The sequence below is a fragment of the Notamacropus eugenii genome, chromosome 6 (genome assembly GCF_028372415.1).
Source record: "Notamacropus eugenii isolate mMacEug1 chromosome 6, mMacEug1.pri_v2, whole genome shotgun sequence".
Taxonomy (NCBI): Eukaryota; Metazoa; Chordata; class Mammalia; order Diprotodontia; family Macropodidae; genus Notamacropus; species Notamacropus eugenii.
The window spans coordinates 32,533,956-32,556,974 of record NC_092877.1 but is presented as its reverse complement, the minus strand read 5'-3'; the positions used below and the strand labels follow the sequence as shown (position 1 = coordinate 32,556,974).

At 39.0% G+C, this 23,019-nt stretch overlaps 1 protein-coding gene across 8 annotated transcripts in view; it reads left to right on the top strand.

The window, feature by feature from the left end:
- The window catches only part of TEAD1 (TEA domain transcription factor 1), a 315,884-nt gene that overhangs the window by 90,414 nt on the left and 202,451 nt on the right, over positions 1–23,019 (top strand). For all 8 annotated transcript variants that reach the window (XM_072619404.1, XM_072619402.1, XM_072619403.1 and 5 more), the window contains one exon: positions 8,051–8,306. In XM_072619404.1, coding sequence (XP_072475505.1) covers positions 8,159–8,306 — 148 coding nt within the window. In that variant the 5' untranslated portion in view covers positions 8,051–8,158. The remainder of the gene's footprint in view (positions 1–8,050; positions 8,307–23,019) is intronic.

The following is a 23,019-nucleotide window of genomic DNA, read 5'->3' as shown; positions in this document are numbered from 1 at the left end:
TCAAATAGTCATTTAGATTAGTTTGCAATCAATATTTTTATACATCAGCATCTCTAAAGTCAATTTTAGCCACTGAATGAGAAAGGCCTGAGTTCAAATTTGGTCTCAAACACTTATTAATGTGATCTTGGGCAAGTCACTTAACCTGTTTGTGTCTCAATTTACTCAAGTGAAAAATGAGGATAATAGCTCAACAAGCATTAAGTACCTACTGCATATTCTAGGCACTGTGCTATGTTCCAGGGATACAAATATAAAAATTAAGCAGTTCGTGCTCTCAAGGAGCTTACCTGGTATTGGAGTGAGAGATCAGTTATTTGGGTATAGACATGGTGGGATGAGACAGAGTATGGAAAATCTTTGGCCAACTTTTAAGTGCTATGTAAATGTCAGTTGTTGACATTATTATTAATGGTTTCATCCTTGCACTGGAATAATAAGTTGACAAATATGACCATAAGCTTTTTAGACTTTTTTTTAACAGTAGAAAAGTAGAGAATTTCCTTCTCTTCCTACTTATTTTCCTAGTTCAATCTCCTGAAAGATGGCAGAGTTGGTTTTTTTTTTTGGAGGGGGGAGGAAAGTAGGGATTCAGTTATGGTGATTTTTCCCCAAATCTCTCATGTTGGAGATTCTGCCTTAGAACTTGAAGCCACTGTGTACCAAAGAGACAAAGGACTATTTTGTCCTTGAAGGAATGGAAGGGTGGAGTAAGGTGGGTGTAACTTATTTGTATGCTGTAGGGTGATCCTGATATTGGGAAATTCCCATGCTGCTGATTTGTTAAATATCAGCTACACTCCTTTCTCACCATAGTGATTAGACCATCTAGGCTGTAACATGGTGCCTCGCACATAGTGACCATTTAATAAATGCCTGTTAATGATCATGATGATGACTGTTGTTGAAGCATAGTATGCATGTTGATGAGTGGGAAATGATTATCTGAGAAAGAGAAGTTATTACACTTGGAACAGACAAGGGAACTGTTTGGTAGTTGAAATACTATTTCTACCTGTTTTACTTTTGGACTCCCCATGCAGAAGAAAAAAATTAAGACAGTAAGACCAGGAATGGATTTTCATTTTTTACTAGGTGGATTTTTTACAGTTTCTGGATTAACTGAAATTTGGATCAGATAATCTTCCTAAGGTCTTCATTTGTTTAGATTTTTCACTCCTTTCTAATCATAAAATGCTTCCATTCTTCAAACTCTTCCCCCCTTTCCTACAACCTCCCTATTATCTAGTGATAGTACTTAGAGGTGCAAGAGAGTTTAGCAAGTACCAAGTCTGATTTCATTTTCTGAGAATGGGAAAGATGACTTGCCCAGGTCCAAGATTCAAACTCATGCCCTATGACTCCAGATTCAAGTTAGGCTCTATTCCTGGCAGGATGAAATTGTTGAGTATAGATGTGTGACTGATAAATTCCCCATTCTTGCGTAGAGGTGAACCTGGGTTCTCATAGTTTGTGCCAAGGGATTATCAAACCCTCAGACTATACCAAACTGGAAAGTATTAGAGTATAAGCCTGCTGGTTGACTCTCTGCTAGCTGAGCAGCAGTCTAGCCAAGGGTTGAGAAGCTCATCACCTTTGGCCTTTTAAGTCCCACAACACCTTCTGAAGGCTCTCCAGGTATGGTGTAGTGAGTGTCTGTAATGATAGTACCACAGAAAAGTATTGAGATAGAAAGGACTGGTCCAGGTTCTTCACTGTTCTTCTCATTGTTACTTAGCACCTCTCCCAGGACCAGAACCACACATATAAAAGGAAGGAAGTCACAGGTTAGTGTCAGTGGACCTCCCTGTGAGGAGGGCTGGGGCTCAGTTTGCCAGTTAAAACAAGTCCAGTAGGTTTCACTGTGAGATCCATTTGGCCATGTGGTTGGGCCCTGTGTGCAGTTGCCTTTCAGGGAGTGTGATTAGCAGGAGGAAAAAGCCAAAGAAGGATTTTAGCCCTTGGAATTGGTGACGAGTGTCTATTTTTGGAGTGTACTGTTAAGGGTTTCTGGAAGAAGGTAAGCTTAGTGGGATCCATTAACTGATAGGAAAACTAAAGAAAATGGAAATTGTGGCCTGGTCAGTGGTTGAAGAGGAAGCTGTGCTCATATGTATATATATGTCTGTGAGTGTGTGTGTATGTGTGTGTATATATATATATATATACACACACATACACACACACACATATACACACACACACACACACACACACACACATATACACAGAGAGAGAGAGAGAGAGAGAGAGAGAGAGAGAGAGAGAGAGAGAGAGAGAGAGAGAGAGAGGCTTAATTTGAAGTGTATTCAAGTTGGTTCCACAAGAAGCCTGGTCTCAGATTTTGTTGTAGTAACCATTACTACAGCTCATTAACCTCTTTCTTAATTTTTTCATTACGTGAATTTGCAGAGGATTTGTGATTTCATCAGTGTTAGGAAGTGCTGGACCTAGGTTCAAATCTTAGCTCTGTCACTAATAACTGTGTGCCCCTGGGCAAGTCACATGATATCTCTGAGCTTCCTCAGTTTCCATATCTGTAAAATGAGAGGGTTGGGCAAGATAATCCCCTCAGGCTCTAAAATTATTATCCTGTGGACTAGATGTGAGAATTCTTTTCACCAAAGTAGATCGCAAATCATCTAATAGTAGTAATAGTAATAATACAGCTGTCATTTATACAGCCCCTCCTGAGTCCCAGGCACCATGCTTAAGTGGTTTATAAGTATTACCTTTAATATTATTAAATATTAAGGAAGGTGTGATTATTATCCCCATTTTAAAGTTGAGGAGACTGAGACAGATAGGGATCAAGCGATTTGCCCAAAGTCACACAGCTTGTAAGTATATGAGGCTGGATTTGAACTCAGCTCTTTCTGGCTCCACACTTGGTACTCTATCCACTATGCCACCTGGCTAAATATCAGAAACTGCTTAATAATATAAGTTATGTGATCTATTACAGGGTCACAAAGCTAGTAACAACAGCTGGTTTTGAACTCATGCATTCCTGATGCCAAGCTTCTAGTACAATACTGTGTAAAATGAGGATTTAAGACCTATTAGACCTTAAATGGGTCGTTGTGAATCACAAAACAGATGATGTGTATAAAGCTCTTGGTGGCCGTTAAAGTGCTATGTAAATGCCAGCCACTATTATTATTAATACACCTCCTCTAATAAAAACCAATCCTCAGTATAGGAGAGTTTTAAAAAACCCTTCTTGAGATGAAACACATCTTAAGTCTGTGTTGCGGAGTGAGGAACTCCAACATATTTTATCCACTAATTTAAATTTTTCTTCATCCTCAGGCTTTAAGTCCTCAGATGAGAAGATCACATCTAAATTGTGAACTCATTTTCTCTTCTGGGAATACTAATAAAAGATTGTCCATTGTATTTTTGTGACTGTGTCATCCTGTTATTAGAAATTGGAGTAGTTACTGGGTGCCCTTGGAATTATGGGTCTTAGATTTGGTAACACTTGGCCTGAGCCGTGAAAGAGTTTTTAACTTAGTGGGGAGGTAAAATGAAAAAAATCTGCATAAAATATACCTGGGCACTGTTTGGGTAGACAACATCTATAAGGGATGGAGATATGCATCTGAGAAGTGAGGACTGGTTGGGTGTGGCATAATATTGGATATGTGTCAGTTAATTCAACTTAAGAAGTTTTTAATTGAGCTCTTCCTTGTGCCTAACTTTTGGATTTTGAGATGGGTTAAGAGGAGTTGATGGACCAACAGTTCTGAACATGGCCAGGAATTTGTGCAGGTGTTCAAGTGAGAGATAGTCCTCTACTTCTGATATCCCAGGATTGCAGTAAGGAGATCTGCCCTTGCCGGGGCCCATGGGTCTTTTTATCTATGTTGCTGGTGCAGCTCAGTGACCTAGAGTTGTCCTGGCCCCTGTCTAATGTAGGTAATTCCAGCCTGCTGAGCCTCTGTTGGCTGTGCTATATTAGACCAGACATTGAATTCTCTTTGTGTTTTTAAAGCCTTTGAATACTATAGAATCTTAAGAAGGGGCATTGATCTAGTGGTGGTCCAGAGTCCATTTTGACCAGTTAATGAACCTTTACTGACAAATATCTTGACTAAAATAATATAACCTAATTCTTGGTTCTACTTTTATACACTGTGCCTCACTCATTTCCTCCCAGGCCCCCCAGCTCCCACTTCCTAAGGCTTGAGTATAGGCAAGCTGAGAAGGTATAGAAGACTGAGAGTTTGGGTCAATATTAAAGTGTGTAACTGATTTTTACCCTGCTTTCATGTAGCTTGGCTGTGAAAACCTTAATGCTTATTCCAATCTCCCAATTAAAACAGTACTACATCCAAATCTAGCCATCTTTATCTTGCACCACCAAGAACTCATCTTCCCTAGAACGTGTACTATTTGGGTAGGGTTTGTTACTATTCTTGGGACAGTTCTTCTTATATGACAGTTCTTCTTGTATTAAATTCTTGCCCCATCCTAGTTGCCCTCCTAGACATACTCTCGCTTGTCATTTTCCCTCTTAAAAGGTGCCATACGGAACTGAACATGTGGGTGGGGTCTAATACTGAAGAATCTATGATACCTGGACTATGGATGCTCCACTTGCATTTATGCAAGATTACATTCTATTGTATTTTATTAATACATTTTCATTGCTATCTTTCATGTTCATATGGCCTACATTTCCCAGGGTATCCTTCCACTCAACCCCTCATGAGAGCCATTTCTTAAAACCAAAAAACAAAAGAAAGAAAGAAAAAGAGAGAGAGAGAGGAGGGAAATAGTTGAGCAAAATTACCCAAGATAGTGGCAGTGGCAAAAGTCTGATAAGAGCCTTGCTACTTCCATCTGCAGCCCCTCCCCAAGTCTGCAAAGAATAATGGTGAGGGATTTCATTCAGCCTATTAGTTTTGGCCTAGCAGAATCCTCTCATCCTCTCGGCTTTCTGACAAACCCAAGTTTAAATGAAGTAGATCTGTAGGTCAAGGAAAAGTCCAACGTCTTCCTTAAGATTCCAGAAACCATGTTTTGGGAACCCCAAATGTCCATAAATGTAGACAACTTGAGGTTTATTTGGGGAGTTAATAAAGAAGACCTTTGTGGTTTGATTTGTAACTTGGTTTTTTCTCACCAAGGTTTTCTGAGGCTGGAAGAGTACTTCTGGTGACAAAAGAATGGTTGCATATGAAATGCAGTCAACTCAGAAGGCCCCTTTCCCTAGGGGCTCCAGAATAGGAATGTTGTGATAGAAAGGCAAAGAACCCTCAACAGTGAAGGGAAAGTTCTAATTAGTTATTTTCTATTGAATAAGCACAAACTGTGGGCTACCTCAGGGAATCTTTGTCTAGGGTTTCTTGATGAGTCATAAGGTCAGGAAGCTTCCTGAGAGACTTCAGATGCCCAGGAGTGCCACATATCTGTGTTCTTGTCTGGGTGCTCTCCATTCAGTTTGGGAATATGGCAGAACCTTTAAATGGATGAGAGCTATGCTCAAACTCTTTACATCTGAGATATGCACTAGAAATAAGAGCTGCATCATGTTCCTCAGTCATGAGTGAAAAATTTAGCGCTTTGTCAAAACTCAGAATTCTGATATGCATATAAGCAAGACTTCCCCTGACCTCACAAGAGCAACGAATGATCTTTTTCTTACTGAGGATGTGGTAACAATTTGGCATTTCAAGGGATCGACTTGGAAGGGACCTTTCATCCCTTTCATTTTACAGATGAAGAAACCAAGGCCTAGAGAGATTAAATGACTGGTTGAGGGTTATATGGCAAGTGTTGGAGGTGGGAATGAAACCCAGGTGTTCCTGACTTCAAGCCAGTTACTCTATCTGCTATCCCGCACTGCCTCTACAGAGTTGTATGGCAGTCCTTTAAGAACACAGGTTCTGTGAATATGTGTATCATATGGAAGATTTTTTGGAGGCTAAATATTGGAACTTGAATCAGTTTATTGGAAGGACCCACAGGAAGATGCTCTTTTTTAGGACCTTTTTTGGGGGGGCAGGGGGAATGGGTGTGTGTTTTTGAAAGAGGCAAACTAAGGAAGAAACTCAGCTGAGGTCATACCATAGTAAAGTTAACCCTGGTCCTTTTTTGTATGTACTTTCCAAAGCTGAATGATTCAGCTGCATTTTATGGTATCATTCAGTTGTAGAAATCCCTTTCCATTGAATTTTTATTGCTGTAGTGAGTGTTGAACTTTTGCTTGGTGTCATGTGTTTCTATATGAGATGCCCCAGGGAAAACAAAAGATGATTCGAGATTCCACTTTGAGAATGATACACACTCTGTAGCATACAAATTGCTTGGTAATTGTGTTAAAAATTATATTTAAAATTGCCCTAGAATTAGAAAGGGACAAAAAAAATCTTAATTCTTGTGCCCTTTATTTTTTTTTTCCAATCGTTATCTTTAATTCTCATATAACATTTGACATTATTCCCTACACCCTCCTACTGGATCGTTTTGGTTCTCTGGTTTCAGAGATATCTCTCTCTTGGATCATCTCTTGCTTCTCTACCCTCTTCTTTTCTGCAGTTCTTGACTTGCTTCTCTTCTTCCCAACTCTTTTCCTTGGTTCTTCCTCCAGCCCTCTTTTCACAGATCCACCTGTCCCACCTATGCAGATGACTCCCAGATCTCCATCTCGAGGTCATATACCTCTTTTGATCCCTAGAGCCACCGCTCCTGTTTGCCTAGAAGAAACCTTTACCTGGATTAATCATTTTTCTCCTCAGACAACAGGACATTCTCTGAGTCTATCATCTTTTCCCTTAAACTTGTTTCTCTGTTGGACTTCCTTATTTCTATCAGTGTCCTGAGCATTTACACTTTGTGTTGTAATAGAAACATTAGGATCGTGTTTTATTTCTTTGTCTTCCTCCCCTCACAAATCCAAACACCCACCCAATTTCTGGCTCTCGCCCTCTGTAACATGACTCACATCTGGCTTTTCCTCTTCTACTCAGCACTTTAGTGCCCACCCCCATTAATTATCTTAGACCTAGAGCACTGTAATAGTGTTCAAATGGGTCTTTATTCTGCCTGCCCCAGATCTGTCTTTTCTGTGCCTAGATCTAGTCTTGTCACCCATTCTTCTTGCTTCCTCCATCACAATTTACCAAAGTTCCTTTGAACTTCTCTGGCTAACATTTATTGCTGTCTACAGTCCGTTGCAGACTGACCTTTCCAGCCTTGTCTCACATGACTCCCCTCTTGTAGGCTTCGGCCAAAATGGACAACACTGTGACCCCTAAACATGACTGTGCTTTCCCATCTCAATGGCTCTGCCCCCTTTGCCTGACTTCCTTAGCTGTCTTGTAAAGCTCACTTCCAGTGTTTCCTCTTACATGAATGTGAAGCTTACAGTGGCCATCCCAGTTCTTGACCTTTTTAGATCTGGTATAGTACTTATTTGCACTTCACTAGTTTGTGTGTATGTGTGTGTGGGGGGGTGTATGCCTAAGATTTCTCTAATACCCACTTTCTGAGATGAATTTTTTCCTTCCCTTTGGATTTTTATTGCTTTAGTGATTATGAGAGTCATGCATCATAGTGTCTTTTTTATATAAAGTGTTCCTCATATGTGATCCACACATACATGTGTGTATGTGTGAGATTCGGATTCACATAAATGAATATATTTATTTTCTGAGTTGATTGATACCTTTTACCCTAACTCTGCTGTCAGCTCCATAATGGGCAGTATGAAATGGATGCTAATCTTGGAGTCAAGATAAACCTGGGTTTGGGCTCTTCCTCTGATACTATGTGAACCTGAGCAAGTCCCTTAACTACTGTGATCCATTGCTTGCTCTGTACAATGAGGATTAGAATAACCTCACATGGTTGTTTTGAGGATCAGTGAGATGCTGCAGGATGATACTGAGGAGGGCAGGAGCTGTTTTACTGAAACTTTATATTAGGTGCTGGGGGACTAAGAGGGATAATACATCTACCAAGAGCACTTAATAAATGTTTAAATGAATGAATGTTTACCAGGGTTTTGTCCTTACTCTGCTGTGATCCTTTCCCTTTTTAGGTTTCTTTTCTTTAAAAGACTCCAAGCTTTGGCTTGGAGACCCCAGCCGTCACCATTGAGCCCAGCAGCTGGAGCGGCAGCGAAAGTCCTGCCGAAAACATTGAGAGAATGAGTGACTCTGCAGATAAGCCCATTGACAATGATGCCGAGGGAGTCTGGAGCCCAGATATTGAACAGAGCTTTCAGGAGGCCCTGGCCATTTATCCACCTTGTGGGAGGAGAAAAATCATCCTATCAGATGAAGGCAAAATGTATGGTAAGTCGCATGGAATTTATTTTTGCAGTAATTGGACAGAAACATTCATGTGATTGATGCTCAGAGGTCTGATGGCTGTATTTTACAAGCTTGTGTTGTTTTCGGTGGTGGAGAGAAGCCAGGTGCCTTTACAGTTGTGTTTGGTAGATAGAGCTGTTGTGCTCCCGAGTATACCTTAATCTGGTACTAGATTAATCAAGGAATTACTGCTTAGTGGACCCATCTGTGGTGTAGTAGCTACTTGTGCCTAATAACTAGAAGTGAATAGAAAGTAATTTTTCCATAAATGATGGTACGAACAAATGCATAGCAGCCACAGATCCTCATCCCAAATTTGGGTCTCCCTTCACAGAAGAGTTTTATTTTTTACCACTTCCACTGTCAAGATGCATCTTGTCCCATTCTTCATGCCATGAAATGGTTGCAGTTACTGGAGAATCATCACCCTGTAATGCCTTTGTAGGTGGCCCATAAGTTAGTTACATGTCTTGCTTCCTCTAACTGGTGGTTCATCTGGAGAAGCTTCCTCAGAGTATGCATGGATGTGTGCACAGATTTTGTGCTGGGATTAGTTGGGTCCTCTTTCCCCTGCCCTTAAATAAATATTTTTCACTGTGGAGTTTTACTTTTGGCTACTTACCTTGTGAGAGGCAGATGGCAGGTGGCAGGGGGGAGGGCTGTACATCTTGCCCGTCTAATTGTGAACATGAAGCTGACAGAATTTGTTCTGTGACTTGAAACTAACGAGACACAAACAAACACCCCCCCAAGCTTGGAGAAGGCTGGGTGCAGGCACAGCAGCCTACCTGAGACAGTTAACTTAGCACCAGACTAATTTATTTCTAAATAATTTGAAAGGTTTTCCATAATGGGGTGTTGTGCCTTTAATCCTGTTTCTTCTCCATCAAGAGCCGTAGGAGTCTGCAGGATAAACTAGCCCATACTGTTAAGGAGAAAGCAGATGGCTCTGCAGCTGCCACCAGCTGTGCCCCCCTTCTTCCCCTCCCCCCACCCTCCTAGTATGACTTGGATGATGTAATGGAAACAAGGGAAAAAAATTTTTTTTTCTTTCTCTACTGTTGGAGTCTCTCACAGCCTGTCAGTGTCACCGAGAGGCAGAAACAAACCTTAAGGCTCTAGCTCGCAGCTGTCATGTGACCCTTGCAGCCAAAAGAAACATCATGTCTGGAAAAATAGACTTGGGCTGAAGCCGCTCAGCTGCTGGGGGTGGAAACTTTCAAGGCCTTCGCTTCCCACTCCTCACATGTTATTGTTTCTGTGCACAGGGGAGAGAGGACTCCCCCTTTCCAGGCTCATTGTTTCTTTCTTTCTTTCTTTTTTTAATAGCATGCATTTTTAAAACTTTTTGTTATTCTGAACTTGACAAACACCAGTATGAGTATTTTCATAGGCAAAGAACAGAAAACTGGGAATCCGAATTTATGTACAGCTTGGTGGTGTGTGTGTGTGTGTGTGTGTGTGTGTGTGTGTGTGTGTGTGTATGTTTTTAAAGTACATAACAAATTATATATAATTTTATATATATATACACACACACATATATATATATAATGTACGTTTATATTATAATAAACAAGAGATCCAGTGCTGCCTTGTATTCGCATCCCCCTCCTGTCCCTTAAAAATCTTATAACAAATAATCACAGATAGCAAAGCAAATCCATTCATTGACTTGTACAAAAATAGAGTGCTGAGCTTAGAGACAGGAAGTCCTGAGTTCAAATTCTGCCTCAGATGCTTCCTGGTTGTGTGACCCTGGGCAAATCACTTCACCTGTTTATCTCGGTTTCCTTATCTGGAAAATGAGGATAATAATAGTACTTACCTCCCAGGAATATCATGAGGATCAAATGAGATAATGTTTGTAAAGTGCTTATTTAGCACAGTGCCTGGCACATCAGTAGATGTTTAATAAAAGATTATTTCCTTTCCTTTCCTCCCTCCTCTCATTACTGTTTATATTCTTGGAAGTCTCACCCACCCAGGATAGTTCTTGTTCTCATATATTTGTATTAGTTCTCTATTTATGAAAATAGACCTTTTTTGTAAGAGAAACTTGGTGCAAAGATTATCTCCGTTAATTGTTTCCCTTCAGCCTTTAGCTGCAGTAATTTGTGCAAAATTTTTTAAAAAAATTTTATGTAACAAAATTGCCCATTTCATATTTTTTGATCAAGTTAAGTCGATAAGAATTTATTAGGCACCTACTGTGTTCCAGGCTCTGCACATAAGGATATGAATGAAATAAGAAAAAAGTCTGTTCTGAGAGAGCACATACTGGAATGAATCTTCTGCATCTTCTACTCAGTTACAAAGTCTTCACTTAGTCAGAGTTGCAAAAAGTATCTCTCTTGTTTATCTGATGTATTTACAATGTTACCTTTCACATTGAGATTTTTGTGGTTCATTTGGGTCTGGCTCCTTGTCACCCCGTTGGGGTTTTCTTGGCAAAGACACTGGAGGGGTTTGCTATTTCCTGTTCCAGCTCATTTTACAGATGAGAAAACTGAGGTAAATAGGGGTAAGTGACTTGCCCAGGATCACCCAGCTAATAAGTGTCTGAGGCAGACTTTGAACTCAGGAAGATGAGTCTTTCTGACTCCAGGCCCAATTCTCCAATCCACTATGCTACCTGTTGTGGTGTGTAGAGTAAGATATTGGTCCACATTTATTTTTGCCAAATAGCTTTCCTATTTTCTCAGCTGTTCTGAGTCCTTAACCCAGTAGCTGGTATACCTTTAGTTTTATTGAACAGTATGTTGCTTTTTTCATTTATTTCTTGATGTTATATGCCCAATCTGTCCCATTGATCATCATTTCTATTTTAAATTAGTATTAGATATTTTTGATGATAATTGCTTTGTAATATAGTTTTGAGATCTGATACTGCTAGGCTCCCCCTCCTAATTTCTTCCCTTTTTTCCCACATTATTTGAAAATAATGAGATTTTAATCTTTTTTTCCGTATTCAGATGAATTTCATTTTTTTCCAACTCTCTAAAGTAATCTTTTGGGGGGATGGATTTTAGGGCATTGAATAATTAATTTATTGAGGTGTCATTTCCATTTTTATTATATTGGCATAGACAAGCATCAATAGTTAGTATTTAGTTCTTTATTTCTGTAAAGAATGTTTTGTGGGTTGTATTTATATGTTTCTGTAGGTTTCCGAATAGTTTATGTATTCTGAGTTATGCTGAAAGGAATTTCTCTATCTCCTGATTCTGGGTTTTTTTTTTTTTTTTTTGGTAATGTATATGTGAAGATTGATAATTTTTCAAGGTTTTTACTACTGCAAAGCTAAATCTCTAGGATTCTCTAAGTAAATCTTCATATTCTCTTTGAAAAAAACTATAGTTTTGTTTCTCCTTTGCCTTTGCTTATTTTCTAAAGTTTTTTGTTGTTATGAAAGGTAACATTTTTTAGAACTATATAAAATAGTATTGACAGTGGCCATCCTTGCTTAATTCCTGAGCCTATTAGAAAGGCCACTAGATTGGTTTCTTTTATTTTTCTTCCCCCCCCCCAAAAAAACACTCTTAGTTTTGTTTTTCAGATGGTTTATTTTTTTGCTTTTAATTTTGTTAATATTTCTTGTGAAAATTTATATTTTTGTTAAATTGGTTTATTTGTTACTTTTTTAGTTTTTAAAATTGTGTCCAATTTGTTGATAAGTTTGCCCTCTCTCTCTCGCTCTCTCTTTCTCTCTCTCTCTCTCTCTTTCCCCCTCTCCCCACAAATCTTCGCATGAAGACTATTTTGGTCTCATTCCAAAATTTATGGTTATCATTTTCTTTAATGAAATTATGTTTGTGACTTGTCCTTTCAAATATTAATTCTTTAAATTATTTACCTTCATTTTTGCATGGTCCTTTTAAGGCACTTTATTGATTATAATTTTTATTTTATTTTCTGCAAAGGCTCTATTTAATATTTATGCTTTTTAACCTTTCTGAAGTTTTATAACCTAACACAGTCATTTTCAAAATGTGTTTTGAGGACCCCTGAATATCCCCAAGGTAAAAACTGTCCATAATAATAAGATGTTTTAATTTCTGGTATGACAAACCTCAACTGCTATAACTCCCTAGCCAAAGCTCCTGGGGGTGAGCCCCAGTAATTTTTAATAGTATTAAGTGGTCATGAAAGCAAAAAATTGGAGGACTGCTAGTCTAATAAATGATCAGTTTTTTGTAGAGATGGCATGTGCTCCTGAATAATAGGTATATTTCAACCTGATCTCATTAAGTGATAGCTAGAGATCTATCCTGTTTCACTCATGTAAAGATGTTTATGGGTTCTTAATTTCTTTCTTGCTTATCTTTTTGTTAGATTTGTCTAGTCCTGAGAAGACTGCAAAGCCCTCAACTATTATAAGTTTGTTACCTTTTTTTTTTTTTTGCTTTTATTAAGGGGGATATTGATTGAGCCTCTCATTTCACCGGTACATGGAGCTCCTTGTTGAGGGAGCATCTGCCAGTGCAAACCAGCACTGTCTCTAACTTACAGCAGCAAGAAGTATACCAGAGCATTGTGACTTTGCCTCAAGTCATACACCTTGTTTGTGTAATATGGGATTGATATTCTTTCCCCCCTTGATACTTTTAAGGATAAAGTAGATTTTTCTTTATAGTTTTTAAACGTTTGTTTTTAGTGTCATCCAATATCGTATTACTTCACCTGTTTTTTGGATTGATTTGAATTAACGTCTTCTCCATCCTCTCATTTCAGTTTTGTGTGGGTCTTTGTTTTAAAGGTGTTTCTTATAAAGAGCACATTGCTGAATTCTGCTTTATACTCTCTTCTTCTAGCCTTTTTATTTTAATGGGTAAATTCGTGCCATTTACAATGACTAATTGTGTCTTCCATCCATCCTAGGGCTTCCCTCAATAGGGTGTTACTGAAGGCTTCTATCTTGCTTTATTTCACTTATTCTGGCTTCTCTGGCAAGATTTCAGTCTCCACAGTTTCTGGCTGTCTTTTGTTGAATTCTGGCCTCTATGAAGCTTTCTGATGTTTCTAATGGGATTTCTTGTTGATTGTTTTATCTAGAACCCTTCCTAGGTCATTGCTGGAGTAAAACTTGGAGAGCTAGGATCATTTGAAATCTCTCAGGTGACTACCTTAATTGGAAGTCTGTCCAACCTCTGTCTCTCTGGCTCTTGCACTTTCCTCATCATCTCTAACACTCTCTCTCTGCTTCTCTTGTCTCATTGTCTCTCTCTGACTTGTCCTCACTATTTTGTTCTTCCTTCACTGTCTTCTCTTTCTCTCCCCTCTTTGTCTCTCTTTCTCTTTTAAACATAAGTCTTTGAGCTGATGTGTATATTGTTAGATGAGGAACGTGGGAGATGGTGGTTGGTGTGCTAGCTTTTGCTTATCCAGAAATTAAAAAATCAAAATGTTTAAATATCATAATTAGTCTAGATTGTGAGTGCCCAAGGTATTTCTTACAGAAAAGTGGGAAAATGACAATTTCCCTCCAGGTTTCTTTACCTTAAAGCTGTGTATCATATTGCAGTTTTAAAAAAAAACAACATTCTCTCCACCCCTACCTACCCAAAGCTTGTAGAAGTCTACCTCCTCTCTGGGGATTTAAATTCTTGCCAGTCTCCACCTCAGCTTTAACAGGAAATTTACCACTAAACTGCAAGCTGATCACTACTGTGTGCTTATTTGAGTCTTAATTGTGGCAACATTGCCTAAGATATCATTGAATTGCTAATGAACAGTCATCATCACTCAGTTACTCAGTATTTATATAGCAGCTGTATCTGCTTGGTACTCAGCACTGGGCTGGATAGAGCAAGTGGTGTGTTTGTGTGTGTGTGTGTGTGTGTGTGTGTGTGTGTGTATTATTCAAGACATTTCATGAAGAACTGAATCCTTGTGGTTTCCTGTGGACACTTACAGTTTGTTACATGTAGATTTATTGACTGCATCTGTGGAAAGCCCACTTTAAAGTGGAGAGCCAAGCTTTTGAAGGAGAAGTTGATTGGGGCTGACACCTGGGCTCTTCAGAGGGAGTTTTCCTCCAGCTGATGCTTGTAGGAAGACATTGACTGTGGCATGGGGTGAAGTCTCACAGTGGGCTCTCATCCTGCTGTTCCCACTCACCATGGGGAGTCCCCTTGACTTCCTACCTCTAGTCTGTGTCCTGAGATATGGGTGTTAGGCTTAAAAGTGATGATCAGTAAGATTCTTGAAGGCATGGGCAAGGCTCCTGAGTACCAAGTACTCACCCCAGGTTCCATGAGGTTTTATGGTTTTGAGGATAAAGGAATAGACAGACTGGTCTCTATATGACTGAGGAAAACCCAATCATGAGAATATTATTAGACCAGGTTCAGAGGTTCATAGGCTTTAATGGATCATTGATATCTATAGAACTGAAAGAGACTTCAAAGGGCCATTTAGTTTTAGTACCCCTTCTCTGACTCCCCACATCACATTATGTAGATGAGAGAGCCATGGTCCCTTTTATCACAAACATGTAGGTAGAGAGGGTTCAATGCAGAATCTGAACTCAGATCTTCTTGCTTCAGAGACAGCACTCTCTATGGCCCTTTTCCTCCTCCTCTTCTTGGTGCAAATGCAGATAACTGGAAACAAGATGAGGTGGGGTTCTGGAGAGAGTCTTGCCCTAAGAGCATACTTTTTCTCAGAGGATTTCAAAATAAAATCATTCTAAGTGTTTTGTGTCTTGTGTAGCATATTCAGAATGATGTGATACCTTTTAGTGAAATACCAAGTGTTTGTTTTTGCTTGCGAGATGTTATAGTATTTCCAAGTATTCCTAGAGCTTCAAGTACACTGTGATGTCAGCAATCCCGAGTCACACAAGAGGCAAGGTCGAGTACAGTGCTATTTCCTCTGGGTGATGAGGTTTCCTTAAAGCTAGACTGTAGAACAGGTGCAATGTCAGAAAAGAAGAGAATTTTCAAAAAAAATCTCTTGAGGTTTAAGCCTATTAGAAGGAGATGGCAAGATCTTCTCTTTAATCCTTCCCAGTCCTACTTCAAATAGGAAATTTAGCCTATGTTATTTCTGCTTTGGTAGATTGCTCCTCCCTTGTTATTCCTTGATCTAGAAGTCTTCTCTCATATCACCAAGAGCAAAGATTTTTGAAGCTCATCGACCCTTTTCCTTTCCTTTCTCTTCATCCATGTGTATGTGTGTGTGTGCACATGCATGTGCAGAAACCTATATATTATTTGTGACTCAACTCTTTATTGTTTTGATTTCTTTCTGGAGAAGGCAAAAGGGGGTTTGAAAAGACAAGGGTTAAATCAAGTGGGAAACATCCCCAGCACCAATTCCTCCAAGGGGGCTGCCATTTCCTAGGTGTCCCTGGGAGCACTCATCAACACTTTGTTAACCAAGGGAAAGAGAGACATGGCTTATCTCATGAACTGTTCTGTAGAAAGAGTGTAGCCAGAGCAAGCAACTTTCTTGGATGTCTTTCATTCCTTTCCACTATCCCTTCTTTGTTTTTATCAACAATAAAAAAAAACCCAGTTAAATAAAATCAGTTGACAAACCTCTTCTAACAACATGTTGTATTCCCCATCTCTAGTCTTTCATAGGTCCATGAAAAAAATTTTCATCCACTTACCAGTTGTAGCTAAAAGTTTGTATGTTTGATAATATGACCCATTTTTAAATCAGAACTGATCCATATTTAAATCCCATTTCCAATGGAAATAAAGCAAACCCCCAAATCTTGAGATTCTCTCCTCTTGCCCTGGGGTAGGCATGAGATCACAGGTGACTGAGGAGGGTGAAGCAGTTTGAAGAGTGGTTACCTTTCACTTTGTCCTGAGTCAAAATGCCCTGTCATTAATGGCAGAGGATAGGACAGCATTAAGAACCTTTAGGGGGTGATTCTGAGATAATGAGCCAGCAAAAATGTATTCCATGTCTGGGAATGTCTGGTGGCACCCTGGAATCCTAGCTCCCCAGCAACTCAGAACAGATGGACAGCTGCAGTTGATGACTGCTAAATCTCCCAGGTGCTACCTGAGGACAGCTGCAAGGACAACCACCATCTTGTTTGAAATTATTAAGCATGCTCTTAATGTGGGCCTAGTAACAAGTCCTGGCCATGTTGAGGAGCCCCCCTGGCAAAACAGAAAGTCTTCTTGTGGGGAGCAGAGTTTCTAGTTGTTTTTTTAAAATCAGTTGAAGACTGATGAGACTTATACCTAACCTTCCCCCATCACCAAGTTATAAGAGAATGAACAGAGATAACCATTCCTTCTTCTGTCTTCCCTCTCTGACTCTACTTTGGTAATAGTAATAACTTTCATTTATGTAGCCCAGGATGGTTGAGCAATTCTTTTCATGTACAATTTTCTTTGATTTCTATAACTCTTTGAGGTAAGTAATAGTTTTGATTCTTTGTTTTTTTGTTTTTTTAAGGATGGGAAAACTGAGGATCACAAAGGTAAAGAGAATTTTCTGGAGTTACAAAATTCAATTAATGGTAGAGCTGGATCTTAGGCTCAAGTGTTTTGACCCCAAATTCAATGCTTTTTTCTACTGTAACTTGCCACCTTCCAAGGAGAAATGAGTGGTTAGGAGGCAAAGGAACTGGCGAGATTGAAAGGAGAGCCCTTCTCATACTGTGTGAACCAGTGAGCCATCACAAGCACTGCATTGGGGGGCCCTAGTCCAGGGTTAGTGAGATCCCAGGTAGGATTTTCTAGGGCTCTCCTGGGATCCTTCAGAAGTTGACCTTGATTCTATTTCTGTTTGTGAAGGTCTAGGAAATGGATTCTTCACATGAATACTTCCCTTTTCTGTTTCTTCTGGGTCCTAGCATTCTTCGGTCATTGGACCTTGGGTTCTTCCCTTTGGTCTCAAAGTGAGTGGTAGGGGAAGTGGGGCAGCTATTTGAATTACTCCCTCTGTCCTAAAGGGAAAAGTTCCCAAAGACACAATTGGTACCTTGAAACATTTGAAAGGCTGTCATGTCAATGAGGGATTAAACTTGTTTTATTAGGCCCCAGACAAGCAGAGCTAGGAATGACAAAGGGAGATGCACAGAGGTAGATTGTTTTTGGCCTGTTTTTGACAAAAAGTTCTTTTTTATCCTAGAGTGGAGTGGAATATGTTGAGAAAGAGTGGGTTCGTGTCACTGGAAGTCTTCCATAAGAAGGTCAATGGCCATGTATTCTGAGTGTTGTCGTGGAGTTGTTGATGTGTTGGAAGAGATGGACAGCCTTTAAGGACCCTCCCAGTTGTTCAGGGAATCTGGCAGGCTTCACATGAGAGTTTCCGTCTGAGCTGTGTAATGCCTTTCCCCTGCTTTCTCAGCCAGTGTGGACAACATGCCTCTTGTACATCATCTAATGAGACTGATTCCTTGACTAGCCCTTCTATCCTCATTATTTTTCCTTATGGGTGATTTTTAAATTTGGGTATAAATCCTACAAGGCTCACAATCTTTGTTGCTTATCATTGACTCTTTCAGTAGTTTCATGAAGTCCATGAGTTCCTTCTTTGAAAAATGTTTTTGAGTGCATAAAGTAAGATATATAGATATGTTTAAAAATTCTTTTAAATTTTCTTTCCCTCCTTCCTTGTCTTTCTCTACCCTCTGATAAGGCAAATAAATAAAATAAGAACTATTATATCATGCAGAACAAATTCCCACATTAGCTTTATCTAAAAAAAAGAAAAGAAAGAAAATATGCTTTATTCTGCACTCTTGAGGCCATCAGCTCACTATTTGGAGGTGGATAGCATGTTTTATCCTGAGTCCTTTTTGGAATTATAGTTGGTCATTATGTTTATCAAAGTTGATTATGTTTACAATATTTTTATTATGTAAATTATGCTCTTGGTTTTGCACACTTTGATTTGCATCAGTTCATGTAAATCTTAGCAGGTTTTCCTAAGACCATCTCCTTCTTAATTTCTTAGCACAATAATATTCCATCATGATCATCTGCCACAACTTGTTCAATATAAAAAGAGCTGTTATAAATGTTGCCTTTGCATATGAGTTCTTTCCCTTTTTCCTTGATCTCTTTGGTATATAGACTTAGTAGTGGTATTGCTGGGTCAAAATACATGTAGAGTTTAATAGTCTTTTAAGCATAGTTCCAAATTGCTTTCCAGAATGTTTGGACTAGTTTATAGTCACACCAACAGTGCCTTAAAGTACTTGTTTTCTCATAGCCCCTCCAACATTTGATATTTTTATTTGTTATTTTAGCAAATGTGAGGGATATGAGGATATCATCAAAAAACATCAAAAGTTGTTTTTATTTGTATTTCTCTAATTGTTAGTGATTTAAAGCACTTTTTTCATATGGCATTTGATAGCTTAGATTTCTTCCTCTGAAAACTGCTTATTCATATATTTTGACCATTTGCCAGTTGCAGGATGGTTCTTATTCTTATAAATTTGGCTCAGTTGCCTATATACTTTAGAAATGAGACCTTTATTAGAGGAACTTGCTGCAAATATTCAACCCCCTCCAGTTTCCTGTTTCTCTTTTATTAGCTGCATTGTTTTTGTTTATGCAAAAACTTTTAAATTTTATGTAATCAAAGTTGTGAGATATGTATAAAAAATATCTATTGAAATAAATCAAAATATTAAAAAGACAAGTTCACAGATAATAATAACCATATTAATAGATATCTTTTTATGGCTCTTTTGATCCAGAAAATGGTTTATTGCCATTCCAATAAAAATTCCCCTAATATTTCATACAAAGCACTTTACAAATATTGTGTAATTTCATCCTCGCAATTACCCTGGCATGTAGGTGACAGGTGATTAGTAATTTTGAGTTTAGTATCACATAGCTACTAAGTATTGGATTTGAACTCAGGCCTTGGCATAGGAGAAAGAAATGTAAAAATTTGTGCTTAGAAAGGGCTAAATGGAATAAAGACACTGCCCCCCCCCCCCACCCGCCCCCAGGCTTTCCAGTCTTAGTCAACTGGAGATACTTAGACTTTGATTTGTACTTTTTGACACAAATTGTATTTTGGGGGGAAATCTACATTTCTGGTTTCTTTATAAATTATCCTTTCATGTAAGGACCAATTATCCTTTCATATAAGTAGTTCATATTATGAAGCCTCTAAGTTTGTTTTCATCCATGCACCTTGAAAGATACATTAAACTTTTTTGTTTTGAAAAACAATGTTGAACTTATCCTGGACCTGATGATCCATCCCACATTTTACTTAGGAGCCTGTTGAGTAGATGGGAACAACAAGTAGTGAAGAATTTTGAAAGAAGCCAGTCATGGTAGAATCTCCCATAACTATTTTCAGCTTTTTCTAATTGGGCTTAGTGTGTGCACTCTTGTGTATTTCTGTATATCCAATGAGGCATAGCCTTCTTGGGGATTAATATTCAGGTAAAAAGGAGCCAGCTTGGAATTCTGTTGTCTAAGTATTGGGGGAGTGGGGCGGACAGAGGCACAAGCCAGGACCATAGGGTAGAAATGGAAAAGGTGCTAGGCTTAGAGATATGTGTTAGGGACCCCATTCCCCTTCTTTGGTTCTCGATTTCCTACTCTTTAAAAGGAGATGATTAGAATGGATGATTTCTAAATGGCCCTTTCACTCTGACCTTCTATGTTTCTGTATTTCCCTCTTAGCACTACATTTTATTCCCAGTTCTTGTTCCTATGAAAGTGGAATGAGTCTGGGGAGTTAAGAGAGAGAAGACCTATTCCTGGCCTTTTCTCACCTATTTTATGGCATGATTTCCTCATCTATTACCCTGAGAATCATTTGACTTCCTTCTTCTCAGTGATTTTGAAAAACAGATGAAATGATTTGATCTCTAGATCTAAAGAGAATCATTACTGTGGTGTGTACTTGCTCCTGGGAAGTGATGGTAGAAGGACAGGAAGACCTGAGTGGTCTGTGGTTGTGGCTGAGGTCTCTGCCATGATGACTGACATACAAACCACTTACATTTCTCTGACCCTTGTTCTCCAAAGCCTACACTAGGGGTATTTTAGATTTTTAATTCAGAGAATGGAAAATAATGACCCTCAGAGAGCATCATGATCTTCTGTATCAGTTGTTTGTTTCCAAACATTGTTTTTTTTCCTAGTGATTTCTGTGAATTCTCTTCTTGGCAGAAGACTTTGCTTGCCTGTGCTTGTCCTGTCTTCTGGGCAAGAGTGGAGTTCTGAAAGAGTCAAGGAATGAGGGCTTTGGGAATTCTGTTGGCACTCATGGCTAACCTATAGAGAGGGTACATATGTCACAAGCCATTGCCCTCCCTTCAGTTCCACAAATACAAAAGGGATTCATCCAGAATACTGTTGTCGTTCCTATGAAAATTCCCCAACATCCATGCGTATTTCTCCTGCTTTTACTGCTATCTGGAGGGTGTCATAAAAGAAACTATATCTGTATTACATTTCTAATTGGCTTTTAATTTTATAACTCTTAAAACAGCACTTTTCCAAGAAAGTGAAGGAGTTTATTAATAGAATTTAATTATGGATAGGTATTTTTGCATCAACCAAGAACCTTCCAGGCAGGCAAACTTACCAAAAAGATAAAAAGAAATGAAATAACAGAAAAATCCACAATTCCCCTCCTTAACCAAAAACATTCAAAGAAAAAAATTGACAATCTGAAGACTTAACATCTGCTATAATATTTTACATATGTTAATAAGCTGACTTTTTAAACCATTCACAAAAGTTTTACTTAATCCCTCAAATCCAGCCCCCTTCCACAGGTCTCTTTTACTTGGAGTGGATGGTGGTAGGTTCACTGTACTGTTGACCTGGGTTTTGACAAGAGTTAGATAACCAGTTCTTTAAAAAACAGTTATTTCCATCTGGTTGAAGATTAGAGATTACTGTTTATGACTGCTTTTATCCAGACAGGTTGGGAGTAAGCTAATGCCTTCATCAAGACATTGGTCCCTCTAAAGTTTCCCTGGTATTAAATATATTTGAACGTGAATAAGGTACTTGGAGTGATGAAATACCAGATGTGAGGTATCGGGTTGCATGTTTGTTCAACTGTTGTTGGAATGACCGTGCTAAGATATGCTTTTGTATTTCCCGTCTCTTGGCAACATCTGAAGAGAGTGGGGAGGGGGCACGGGGGGGGGGCAGGCAAACAGGCAAACACACAGTATCCTGATGAAGGTTACAATTTCAGTTACTCGGATTGTAGGCTATGTTTTTGGAGAAATGTCCTCACAGTCCCCATATGGCCTTAGCCACAGGGCTTATAAATGTTAATTGAATAGAATTTTCAGGTAGGTTGAACACACTTCACACCAGGTTCTGACACATATTAAAGTCACTGGCAACCAGCAGAAAGGGAGGTGGTCCAAACAGACAATCATTGCTACTGTGGTGCCTGCATGGTGTGGAAGATGAGATTTGGTCCGTAGGAGCCCCCCAACAGATCTCTGACACAGGATCCAAAGGGATTTTTGAGAATGTGATTGTGGATAATCCCAGAAGTGTTTGAGAGATCATGTTTATGTGGGTCCACTCTAAGACTCACACATTGCCTTATTTTCAATGGCTCACTTTTCAGACATTTGTTAAGCCTCTACTATATGTCAGATTCAAGGGATATGTTGACAAAAATGAAATTATCCCCTGCTTTTCAGGAAGCTTGCTGTTTATTGACAGAAACTATATATCTATCTATATCTATATCTTTGTCTATATCTATATATACAGGTAAATCATTTCAAAAGGTATGCAAAATAATACAAGATGATTTTGGAGGGGGGCTAGAAATGGGGGCAGATCAAGAAAGGCCTCATGTAGGAGGTGAACTGAGCTTTAAAAGAAGTGAGGGATTAGAGGAGAGGAACCTACAAAGAGGTGTTATTTTACAGAGGTAGAATCCACCACATGTAACAGGTAAGTGACATCCCTCAGTCACACACTTGGTGTGTAGTGTCAAGGTTTCTGATCAATGAAATGTGCTAACTTAAGTTTTCTTCCAAAGTTAGAATGACCTCAGTAACCCAGATATTGTGAATGAAAGGTAATTATTTTTTTGGCTTCCTTCTTTATATCAATACTGTAGCGAGTCAGACTGGAACATCCAGTCTTGTGTTGTTGGGCTTGATTTAATTGGCAAAGCTGATCAGGATTTCGCTGGTAAATTTGACTCTTTAAAAACAGCAGAAAATGACTTTGAGGGGAAAAAAGTTATTCCTTAGAAAATTACGTTCCCCATAGATGCCTCTGCAATATGGTTCTAGACCTTGATTGAAAGAGTATTACTTTATTGGTGTGTATATGTATATGTTTTGTGTATGTTTATGGATCTATTTTTCTTTGAAATTTTTATTGCTATCCATTGTTTGTATGTCTCTTTTAATTCCAAATGTACCTTTTCTTCTTCTCTTCCCAGAGGAGTGATCCTTTGTAACAAAGAATAAATAAAAGCGATGTGAGGAAGGAAATTGGTTCTGTGAAACTGACCAACACATCAGCTAACACTGACAGTCTATGTGCTATGTTCTGACAGCTCCCCATAGTCCCCTAGTTCTGCCAAGAATGGAGGGATGGCCATTTCTTATGCCCTTTCTGATATTTATTATTGTTCCGTATACTTGTTGAAAGCTGATTCTGTCATCTTTTCAGGGGATCAGGACATTTTTGCCATCTGCCCTGAAAGTCAAGAGAGGAGCCCTGGTGATGGTGGTTGGGAAGTGTGGAAC